Genomic DNA, 13,352 nt, shown 5'->3' with positions numbered 1-13,352 from the left:
AACCCCATAACCAATCATATAACCAACATCCCTATAACCAATCATATAACCAACATCCCCATAACCAATCATATAACCAACAACCACATAACCAATTATATAACCAATCATATAACCAATCATATAACCAACAACCCCATAACCAATCATATAACCAACAACCCCATAACCAATCATATAACCAACAACCCCATAACCAATCATATAACCAATCATATAACCAACAACCCCATAACCAATCATATAACCAACATCCCTATAACCAATCATATAACCAACAACCCCATAACCAATCATATAACCAACATCCCCATAACCAATCATAAAACCAACAACCCCATAACCAATCATATAACCAACAACCCCATAACTAATCATATAACCAACATCCCCATAACCAATCAATCATATAACCAACATCCCTATAACCAATCATATAACCAACAACCCCATAACCAATCATATAACCAACATCCCCATAACCAATCATATAACCAACAACCACATAACCAATTATATAACCAATCATATAACCAATCATATAACCAACAACCCCATAACCAATCATATAACCAACAACCCCATAACCAATCATATAACCAACAACCCCATAACCAATCATATAACCAATCATATAACCAACAACCCCATAACCAATCATATAACCAACATCCCTATAACCAATCATATAACCAACAACCCCATAACCAATCATATAACCAACATCCCCATAACCAATCATATAACCAACAACCCCATAACCAATCATATAACCAACAACCCCATAACCAATCATATAACCAACATCCCCATAACCAATCATATAACCAACATCCCCATAACCAATCATATAACCAACATCCCCATAACCAATCAATCATATAACCAACATCCCTATAACCAATCATATAACCAACAACCCCATAACCAATCATATAACCAACATCCCCATAACCAATCATATAACCAATCATATAACCAACATCCCCATAACCAATCATATAACCAACAACCCCATAACCAATCATATAACCAACAACCCCATAACCAATCATATAACAAACATCCCCATAACCAATCATATAACCAACATCCCCATAACCAATCATATAACCAACAACCCCATAACCAATCATATAACCAACATCCCCATAACCAATCATATAACCAACATCCCCATAACCAATTATATAACCAACATCCCCATAACCAATCATATAACCAACATCCCCATAACCAATCATATAACCAACAACCCCATAACCAATCATATAACCAACAACCCCATAACCAATCATATAACCAACATCCCCATAACCAATCATATAACCAACAACCCCATAACAAATTATACAACCAACATCCCCATAACCAATCATATAACCAATCATATAACCAATCATATAACCAACAACCCCATAACCAATCATATAACCAATCATATAACCAATAACCCCATAACCAATCATATAACCAACATCCCTATAACCAATCATATAACCAACAACCCCATAACCAATCATATAACCAACATCCCCATAACCAATCATATAACCAACAACCCCATAACCAATCATATAACCAACATCCCCATAACCAATCATATAACCAACAACCCCATAACCAATCATATACATCCCCATAACCAATCATATAACCAACATCCCCATAACCAATCATATAACCAACAACCCCATAACCAATCATATAACCAACAACCCCATAACCAATCATATAACCAACATCCCCATAACCAATCACATAACCAACAACCCCATAACCAATTATATAACCAACAACCCCATAACCAATCAATCATATAACCAACAACCCCATAACCAATCATATAACCAACAACCCCATAACCAATCATATAACCAATCATATAACCAACAACCCCATAACCAATCATATAACCAACATCCCCATAACCAATCATATAACCAACAACCCCATAACCAATCATATAACCAACAACCCCATAACCAATCATATAACCAACATCCCCATAACCAATCATATAACCAACATCCCCATAACCAATCATATAACCAACATCCCCATAACCAATCAATCATATAACCAACATCCCTATAACCAATCATATAACCAACAACCCCATAACCAATCATATAACCAACATCCCCATAACCAATCATATAACCAATCATATAACCAACATCCCCATAACCAATCATATAACCAACAACCCCATAACCAATCATATAACCAACAACCCCATAACCAATCATATAACCAACATCCCCATAACCAATCATATAACCAACATCCCCATAACCAATCATATAACCAACAACCCCATAACCAATCATATAACCAACAACCCCATAACCAATCATATAACCAACATCCCCATAACCAATCATATAACCAACAACCCCATAACAAATTATACAACCAACATCCCCATAACCAATCATATAACCAATCATATAACCAATCATATAACCAACATCCCCATAACCAATCATATAACCAACAACCCCATAACCAATCATATAACCAACAACCCTATAACCAATCATATAACCAACAACCACATAACCAATCATATAACCAACAACCACATAACCAATCATTTACCCAACATCCCCATAACCAATCATATAACCAACATCCCCATAACCAATCATATAACCAATCATATAACCAACAACCACATAACCAATCATTTAACCAACATCCCCATAACCAATCATATAACCAACATCCCCATAACCAATCATATAACCAACAACCCCATAACCAATCATATAACCAACAACCCCATAACCAATCATATAACCAACAACCCCATAACCAATCATATAACCAACATCCCCATAACCAATCATATAACCAACAACCCCATAACCAATCATATAACCAACAACCACATAACCAATCATATAACCAACAACCCCATAACCAATCATATAACCAACATCCCCATAACAAATTATACAACCAACATCCCCATAATCAATCATATAACCAACAACCCCATAACCAATCATATAACCAACAACCCCATAACCAATCATATAACCAACATCCCCATAACCAATCATATAACCAACAACCCCATAACCAATCATATAACCAACATCCCCATAACCAATCATATAACCAACAACCACATAACCAATCATATAACCAACAACCACATAACCAATCATATAACCAACATCCCCATAACCAATCATATAACCAACATCCCCATAACCAATCATATAACCAACATCCCCATAACAAATTATACAACCAACAACCCCATAATCAATCATATAACCAACATCCCCATAACAAATTATACAACCAACATCCCCATAATCAATCATATAACCAACAACCCCATAACCAATCATATAACCAACATCCCCATAACCAATCATATAACCAACATCCCCATAACCAATCATATAACCAACATCCCCATAACCAATCATATAACCAACATCCCCATAACCAATCATATAACCAACATCCCCATAACCAATCATATAACCAACATCCCCATAACCAATCATATAACCAACAACCCCATAACCAATCATATAACCAACAACCCCATAACCAATCAGATAACCAATCATATAACCAACAACCCCATAACCAATCATATAACCAACATCCCCATAACCAATCATATAACCAACAACCCCATAACCAATTATATAACCAACAACCCCATAACCAATCATATAACCAACATCCCCATAACCAATCATATAACCAACAACCCCATAACCAATCATATAACCAACATCCCCATAACCAATCATATAACCAACATCCCCATAACAAATTATACAACCAACAACCCCATAACCAATTTTATTGCAGACAGGAGGCTCATATCAGATGCATTATCCTTCTTTATTTTGCCCATTAGCAGAAAGAATGACAGTGTTAAACATGAAAAGAAAAAAGAAAACACAGGTGTCCAAGCCCCTAGTAACCAAAGCAACTCCCTCCTCCATCCCACCAATCCAAGCATAGACTGCCCTATATAACCAAGCTGCAGCCCCTTCTCTTTCTTTCTGCTCGTTAGCAGCATCAGTATCTAACAGATAAGTGCATTAATAATTCTCATTCCTGTCACCCACATTGTGATTTCTACCTTGACCCTGTACTCCCAGGGTTGGGGGACACTCTGCCCTCTGTGGCCAGCTTCTGAGGGAGCGAGGGTCCCTCTCCCTCTCTCTCTCTCTATCTTTATCTCTCCCTCCCCCCTCTCCCCGTGTTTTTCTACCTATATTCATCTATATATCTATATCCCCCCTTTTTTGTCCTCTGGGTCGGTATTTCAGACCCAGGGAACGGTACCGTTGTTCTGTCTCACTTACTTTCTCCCCTTTGGCGCTCCGCCATTTTTTCTGACTCCACCCCCCTTCTTCTCCGGCTTTCAGTCTGAGATCTCCTGAGCGCTTCGCGCGCCGCAGGGGGGCGTGTCCGCACGTTCGCTTCGCGAGCGTTTTGGCCTGTTACCTCGCCTGCGTGCGAGGCCTTCTGTGTGATGCCCCGGCGAGTCCCTCGGTTGCGCGGCCCTGCCGTTTCGTCTGTCGCCGACTCAGGGATTCCCCGCGGCCCCTCCGCTCATCATTTGGCGCTGGCACATTAATATCGCCTTACCCAGTTCGCAACTGAGTGGGATTTTTTCGCTGCGCATTATTGCGAACATTTTTCTCTACTCTCTCTTATTGTATACTCTTGTATATTTATATGTTATTTATTCACTGCAGTTAATGCTAGTCCCTCTGTCTGTTCTCTCCTTACAGCTGGGACTGCACGCTTATATTGTACATCCATACATATTTTAACTACATCATGTCTGATGATCAGCTATCTCCACCTAATGGTGGGCTGACTCATTCATCTCAGGACCATATCCTAGCCCCTTCTGAATTATTGCAACAGATGGTGTCTACATCGGTCCAATCCGCCCTGGCCTCCGCCATGTCATCTGTCAATGACAGCATATCAAAGTATGTTTCCATGGCGTTGTCACGGCAACACCGGGAAGGGCCGGCCTCTTCAGATACCCCCTTGGTCGCCTCCCACATACAATCCCAGGCTTCCAGCCTACTAAGACCCGGCAAGTCGGACCGGAAGAGACGCTATTGCTCCGACTTAGATACCCACCTTACCAATACACCTACTATTGGAGGTGGTTCTAAACTAACTAAGACCTCAGTGCCTCCTGAGGATACCACTGTGAGTGCTCAGAACCCCACGGATGGGGATGACATGCCCGGTGGAACCTCTCGGTCCTCCAGGCGTAATAAGCCCGACTCTTTTGTTGAAGATTCAGATGGCACCTCAGACTCTGGGGATGATGATTTGTATGAGTTTGAGGACGAGGATCTGGAAGGGAACGCGAGTCGTTCTCCTCCACATAGCTCCGCTGACACAAGCGCCCCCAGGGCGATCTTGGATTCCATGGGAATTCCATTCTTCAGCCCGGAGAATATCAAACACCCCCGTTCAGGGGAGTGGACGCCCATGTCACAGGTGGCTGATTATGTTTCGGCTTGGCTGCGCAAATCTTTAGATAGTCGCAACCGCAATAAATTGAGGGCGGAGTGTCCACGACCGTCACTGTCCAATAATGTCGCCATGACGCCAGAGTTGGACCCCATTCTGGTGCGCTATCTGGTTAAGACCAGTAAAAACCCTAAAAAGGGTATTGACAAATCTTTCAAAGCTGTTCAGGACAAATTGTTGGATGTTCTTGGGCCTATGACTAAGATTTTACAATTGGCCGAACATGCTGTCGCTTCAGGTGAAGTAATTGATGCAGACATTTTACGGGGCTGGGCATTACGAGCAGTTTGCTTGCTCGGCAATGCAAACACTGCGGCGTCTACGGAACGCCGGAGATCCATCCTTATGCGGCTGGATCCCCAACTTACTCACCTGGCTACCGACGAACCTGGTCCACCAGCGGACGGTTTACTGTTCGGGGAGGCCTTTCTTAAAAATATAAATAAGTATGTTGGCCTTTTCTCGGGCCTTGACAAAGCCCAATCCTCTTTAAAAAAGGTGGGCGCTAACAAGGTTTTCCCCAGGGCTGGAAGGGGTAGGGGTCGCCCTTCCGGCCGTGCCACCAACTATAGACCCTATAACAGGGGCCACTACATGCCTGACAGACAATATTACGCACCAGTTCCCCAGCCACCACAGCCCTCAACTCCATTCTTTCCGCCTAGAGGACGTCCGTGGAGAGCGAGGGGTGCCAGCCGCGGATACCCAAGATCCAGGGGCACAGGTGAGACTACCTATTCTGTCATTAGCATGGATTCCTGTGGGGGGCAGGCTGGGGTATTTTTCCCGTACCTGGTCCCGGATCACATCCGATCCGTGGGTCTTGCAAACTGTAACCGGCTATCAAATAGAATTTCTCTCTCCTCTGATACAGACTTGTTGGCCGCCAGCGATACACTTCGCGGATGCCGACAAGGCCCTGATCCGCTCAGAATTGATGGATCTGCAGTTGAAGCACGCCATCCAGGAGGTGTCTTGGGACGCTCCGGGTTATGTGAGCAATATTTTCTTGGTCAAAAAGAAGGACGGAGGTCACCGCCCGGTCATAAACTTGAAACATTTAAACGAGTACGTTTTGTATCGCCACTTCAAGATGGAGGGGATACATCTTCTCAGAGATCTTTTGCTACCAGGAGACTGGTTGGCAAAGATAGATCTGAAAGACGCGTATCTGACCGTGCCGATACACCTTTCTTCACGTCCATATCTTCAGTTCTGTTGGGAAGGTCGCAAATGGGAATTTGCGTGCCTCCCGTTCGGCCTCTCTTCAGCACCATGGTGCTTCACCAAACTGCTGAGACCGGTCATGGCTTTGCTCAGGAGCCGGGGGGTACGCCTGATCGTCTATCTTGACGATATTCTGATCATGGCGTCCACGTACGCGTTGGCCGTGCAGCATGTCCAATGGACGGCCGCTCTGCTCTCGGAGTTGGGCTTTCTGCTCAACGAAGAGAAGTCGGTACTCACGCCGTCTCGACGGACGGAGTTCCTGGGTTTCGAGATGGATACCCACTTGGCCACCCTGAGTCTGCCCACGAGGAAACTGACTACGATCCGCAAGGAGATCCGGAAGCTTCTCCGTACATAGGTGGTCTCATTGTGGGCGCTCGCTCGGGTGGTCGGTCTGCTGACAGCCTCCATCCAGGCAATCTTCCCTGCCCCCTTACACTACAGGGCGCTGCAGAGGCTGAAGATTCGGCACTTGAGGGATGGTTTGCCCTACTCAACTGAAGTGCCACTATCCGCAGAAGCCAAGGGAGAACTCCTGTGGTGGCTGCATCATGTTCAGGTTTGGAATGGGAAGACAATTTTCAATTCCAAACCGGACTTGGTGATAGAATCAGACGCCAGCCTGCAGGGTTGGGGTGCCCGCTGCGGGGCATCGACGTCCGGAGGCAAGTGGTCACCATCGGAAATGTGTTTGCACATCAATTGCCTGGAACTTCTCGCGGGCACCTTTGCCCTGAGGAGTTTCGCTTTCCACAGGTCGGATTGTTGTATCCTGCTGCGCATGGACAATGTAGCAGCCGTTCAATACATCAACCGCCTGGGAGGCACGAAATCCAAGATCCTCGCAGATCTCGCGACGATCCTTTGGCAATTCTGCCTTCAGCGGAATATATTGTTGACCGCGGAGTATCTTCCTGGAATTTCCAACGCCATTGCGGACTGGAACTCCAGGTACATCACGGACTCCAGCGATTGGATGTTGGAGCCAACGGTGTTCCGGGCGATCCGTGCCCTGTGGGGGCCATTGAGTATCGACTTATTCGCATCTCGTCTCAATCGACAGCTGCCACGATTTTTCAGTTGGCGACCGGATCCGGACGCCATGGCGACGGACGCGTTTCTTCAAGTGTGGCCACAGGGCACTCTGTACGCCTTCCCGTCATTTACCATGATTCCCAGAGTATTATGGCAGACGGTGTCCCAGAAAGCGAAGCTGGTGTTGATCACCCCCTGGTGGCCGACTCAGTCGTGGTTTCCCCAGGTCCTGGGGATGGCCATAGATGTGCCGAGGTTGTGTCCGCCTCTACTCACGTTGCTTCGAGACCCCTCAGGGAATCTTCATCCCTTGATATCGGACGATCAACTGCCGCTGTTGGCATGGTTGATTTAGGGACACCTTCGCTTGGGGGCCGCATTTCGCAATCGGCTTCTGACTTCATCAATGACGCTTGGGCTCCAGGTACCAGATCGGCTTATCGATCAGCCTGGGGACTTTGGCTTCGTTGGTGCTCACGACGGGATTTGGATCCCGTACGTGCCCCTGTAGCGGAGGTCATTAATTACCTCTCGGAGTCTTTTGAGGCGGGGAAAGCTTATCGCACGATTAACGTTTATCGCTCGGCTATTTCCGCCTCCCATGGGTTGGTGGATGGCTTATTGGTTGGACAACACCCTATTGTCTGCCTTCTTGTGAGGGGGATGCGGTTTAAGAGACCGCCTTCTTCGCGATATCTCACCACGTGGGATGTTAGCAGTGTATTACGCATGTTTGAGACATGGGAAGACAATGACGACTTGTCTCTTAAACTCCTGTCGTTTAAATTGACAATGTTGTTATGCCTGGTCTCCATCAAGCGTGTGTCAGACGTAAGGGCCCTGGATATTTACAGGAAACAATTTGTTCCCGATGGGGTTTGTTTTTCCATTTGTCGTAGGACCAAAACTGATCTACGTTCGGTTTTCTTCCCATCTTTTCCGACGCGTCCGAAATTGTGTGTCGTTCGATGTCTTCGGTCTTATGAGTTGAAGACAGCTACGCGTCGTCCGACGGGTTCGGCGCAGCTCCTCATCTCCTATTGTCCGCCATATTTACCAGTTTCCTCCCCGACATTGGCTCGGTGGGTGAAATTGACAATGTCCTTGGCGGGTATTGATGTGTCACTATTCACGGCTCACTCCACTAGGAGTGCGATGTCGACCAAAGTCTTTCAGACGGGTGGCTCGCTTTCGGAACTCTTAAGGGCGGCCGACTGGTCATCTGAGGATACATTCCGAACGTTCTATTTTAAACCTACTGTACATGTGTCTATGTCTGTATTGTGATGTACTTATGATGCTTCTCTATGTACTGTGCTTTGAACATGCATTCTGATATGAGCCTCCTGTCTGCAATAAAATTGAGGATTTTCCTAGTACAGTGACGGAAAATATTGATTTTATTAAGACAGGAGGCGAATATCATCCCACCCGTTTCCTTTACCCGTTATTATTTATAACCTTTGTTGTTTTCAGGATATTGAAGATTGGTTCTGCCTTTCCACGGTTCATTGTTGGGGTCAGCTGCGTGACCTATCCGGTTGATCGTTCCTGTTTGAAGATTGACGTTCTGCGTTATTGGTTCAAGATCCTCCGTGTGGACGCCGTGGCGCGAGTTCTGCGGTTTCGATACTGGACTAAGTCACGGCATAAAGAAAGAGGAGGAGGAGGGGCTGCAGCTTGGTTATATAGGGCAGTCTATGCTTGGATTGGTGGGATGAAGGAGGGAGTTGCTATGGTTACTAGGTGCTTGGACACCTGTGTTTTCTTTTTTCTTTTCATGTTTAATACTGTCATTCTTTCTGCTAATGGGCAAAATAAAGAAGGATAATGCATTCTGATATGAGCCTCCTGTATTAATAAAATCAATATTTTCCGTCACTGTACTAGGAAAATCCTCAATTATATAACCAATAACCCCATAACCAATCATATAACCAACAACCCCATAACCAATCATATAACCAATCATATAACCAACAACCCCATAACCAATCATATAACCAACATCCCCATAACCAATTATATAACCAACAACCCCATAACCAATCATATAACCAACAACCCCATAACCAATTATATAACCAACAACCCCATAACCAATCATATAACCAACAACCCCATAACCAATCATATAACCAATCATATAACCAACAACCCCATAACCAATCATATAACCAACAACCCCATAACCAATTATATAACCAACAACCCCATAACCAATCATATAACCAACAACCACATAACCAATCATATAACCAACAACCCCATAACCAATCATATAACCAACAACCCCATAACCAATTATATAACCAACAACCCCATAACCAATCATATAACCAACAACCACATAACCAATCATATAACCAACAACCCCATAACCAATTATATAACCAACAACCCCATAACCAATCATATAACCAACAACACCATAACCAATCATATAACCAACAACCCCATAACCAATCATATAACCAAGATCCCTATAACCAACAACCCCATAACCAATCATATAACCAACATCCCCATAACCAATCATATAACCAACAACCCCATAACCAATCATATAACCAACAACCCCATAACCAATCATATAACCAACATCCCCATAACCAATCATATAACCAACATCCCCATAACCAATCATATAACCAACATCCCCATAACCAATCATATAACCAACATCCCCATAACCAATCATATAACCAACATCCCCATAACCAATCATATAATCAACAACCCCATAACCAATCATATAACCAACATCCCCATAACCAATCATATAATCAACAACCCCATAACCAATCATATAACCAACATCCCCATAACCAATCATATAACCAACAACCACATAACCAATCATATAACCAATCATATAACCAAAATCCCCATAACCAATCATATAACCAACAACCCTATAACCAATCAATCATATAACCAACAACCCCATAACCAATTATATAACCAATAATATAACCAACAACCACATAACCAATCATATAACCAACAACCACATGACCAATCATATAACCAACAACCCCATAACCAATCATATAACCAACATCCCCATAACCAATCATATAACCAACATCCCCATAACCAATCATATAACCAACAACCCCATAACCAATCATACAACCAACAACCCCATAACCAATCATATAACCAACAACCCCATAACCAATCATATAACCAACAACACCATAACCAATCATATAACCAACAACACCATAACCAATCATATAACCAACATCCACATAACCAATCATATAACCAACAACCCCATAACCAATCATATAACCAACAACCATATAACCAATCATAAAACCAACAACCACATAACCAATCATATAACCAAAAACCCCATAACCAATCATATAACCAACAACCACATAACCAATCATATAACCAACAACCCCATAACCAATTATATAACCAACAACCCCATAACCAATCATATAACCAACATCCCCATAACCAATCATATAACCAACAACCCCATAACCAATCATATAACCAACATCCCCATAACCAATCATATAACCAACAACCACATAACCAATCATATAACCAACAACCATATAACCAATCATAAAACCAACAACCACATAACCAATCATATAACCAAAAACCCCATAACCAATCATATAACCAACAACCACATAACCAATCATATAACCAACAACCCCATAACCAATTATATAACCAACAACCCCATAACCAATCATATAACCAACATCCCCATAACCAATCATATAACCAACAACCCCATAACCAATCATATAACCAACAACCCCATAACCAATCATATAACCAACAACCACATAACCAATCATATAACCAACAACCCCATAACCAATCATATAACCAACATCCCCATAACCAATCATATAACCAACAACCCCATAACCAATCATATAACCAACAACCCCATAACCAATCATATAACCAACAACCCCATAACCAATCATATAACCAACAACCCCATAACCAATTATATAACCAACAACCCCATAACCAATCATATAACCAACATCCCCATAACCAATCATATAACCAACAACCCCATAACCAATCATATAACCAACAACCCCATAACCAATCATATAACCAACAACCACATAACCAATCATATAACCAACAACCCCATAACCAATCATATAACCAACATCCCCATAACCAATCATATAACCAACAACCCCATAACCAATCATATAACCAACAACCCCATAACCAATCATATAACCAACAACCCCATAACCAATCATATAACCAACAACCCCATAACCAATCATATAACCAACAACCCCATAACCAATCATATAACCAATCATATAACCAACAACCCCATAACCAATCATATAACCAACAACCCCATAACCAATCATATAACCAACAACCCCATAACCAATCATATAACCAACAACCCTATAACCAATCATATAACCAACAACCCCATAACCAATCATATAACCAACAACCCCATAACCAATCATATAACCAACATCCCCATAACCAATTATATAACCAACATCCCCATAACCAATCATATAACCAACAACCCCATAACCAATAATATAACCAACAACCCCATAACCAATTATATAACCAACAACCCCATAACCAATCATATAACCAACAACCCCATAACCAATCATATAACCAACATCCCCATAACCAATCATATAACCAACAACCACATAACCAATAATATAACCAACAACCCCATAACCAATCATATAACCAACATCCCCATAACCAATCATATAACCAACAACCCCATAACCAATCATATAACCAACAACACTATAACCAATCATATAACCAACAACCACATAACCAATCATATAACCAACAACCACATAACCAATCATATAACATTGGCACAGAGATCTGTCCAATGTCCACCCAATAATTACAATGTAATATGATGTGCAGCAGAGCGATGGGATACAGTGCACGGTGGGGGTGATGTAAGGAGGATGAGGGGACAGTAATAAGTGTGACACACAGAGATGAGAGGACAGTAACGAGTGTGACATAAGAGGGAGATGAGGGGATAGTGATGAGTGAGACACAGAGATGAGAGGACAGTAATAAGTGTGACACATGGAGATGAGGGGACAGTAACAAGTGTGACAGAGATGAGGGGACAGTAATAAGTGTGACAGAGATGAGAGGACAGTAATAAGTGTGACAGAAATGAGAGGACAGTAATAAGTGTGACACAGGGAGATGAGGGGATAGTGATGAGTGTGACACACAGAGATGAAGGGACAGTAACGAGTGTGACATAAGAGGGAGATGAGGGGGACAGTAATGACTGTGACACATGGGGAAAGATGAGGGGACAATAATGAATGTGACACAGGAAAAAAGAAATAAGGGGGCAGTAATAAGTGTGACACATAGGGAAACTGAGGGGACTGTAATGACAGACATGGGAGAGATAAAAGGACACTTATGGCTGTGATAAATGAGGCGGGATAAGGGGACAGTAATGACTGTGACACACAAAGAAGGTATAAGGGGACAGTAAA

At 42.8% G+C, this 13,352-nt stretch overlaps 1 protein-coding gene across 1 annotated transcript; it reads left to right on the top strand.

Annotated features, from left to right (window-relative positions):
• Window positions 1-4,718: 4,718 nt before the first annotated feature.
• On the top strand, window positions 4,719-9,593 carry LOC130357556 (uncharacterized). The gene is made up of 2 exons (XM_056560255.1): window positions 4,719-6,271; window positions 9,289-9,593. Exons 1-2 carry the CDS (start codon window positions 4,831-4,833, stop codon window positions 9,294-9,296), a joined length of 1,449 nt encoding a protein of 482 aa, XP_056416230.1. The 5' UTR covers window positions 4,719-4,830; the 3' UTR covers window positions 9,297-9,593.
• Window positions 9,594-13,352: the final 3,759 nt, after the last annotated feature.

Source organism: Hyla sarda, chromosome 2 (assembly GCF_029499605.1).
Source record: "Hyla sarda isolate aHylSar1 chromosome 2, aHylSar1.hap1, whole genome shotgun sequence".
Taxonomy (NCBI): Eukaryota; Metazoa; Chordata; class Amphibia; order Anura; family Hylidae; genus Hyla; species Hyla sarda.
Note: the sequence above shows the minus strand (reverse complement) of the source record. Positions and strands in the feature narration are given on the sequence as shown.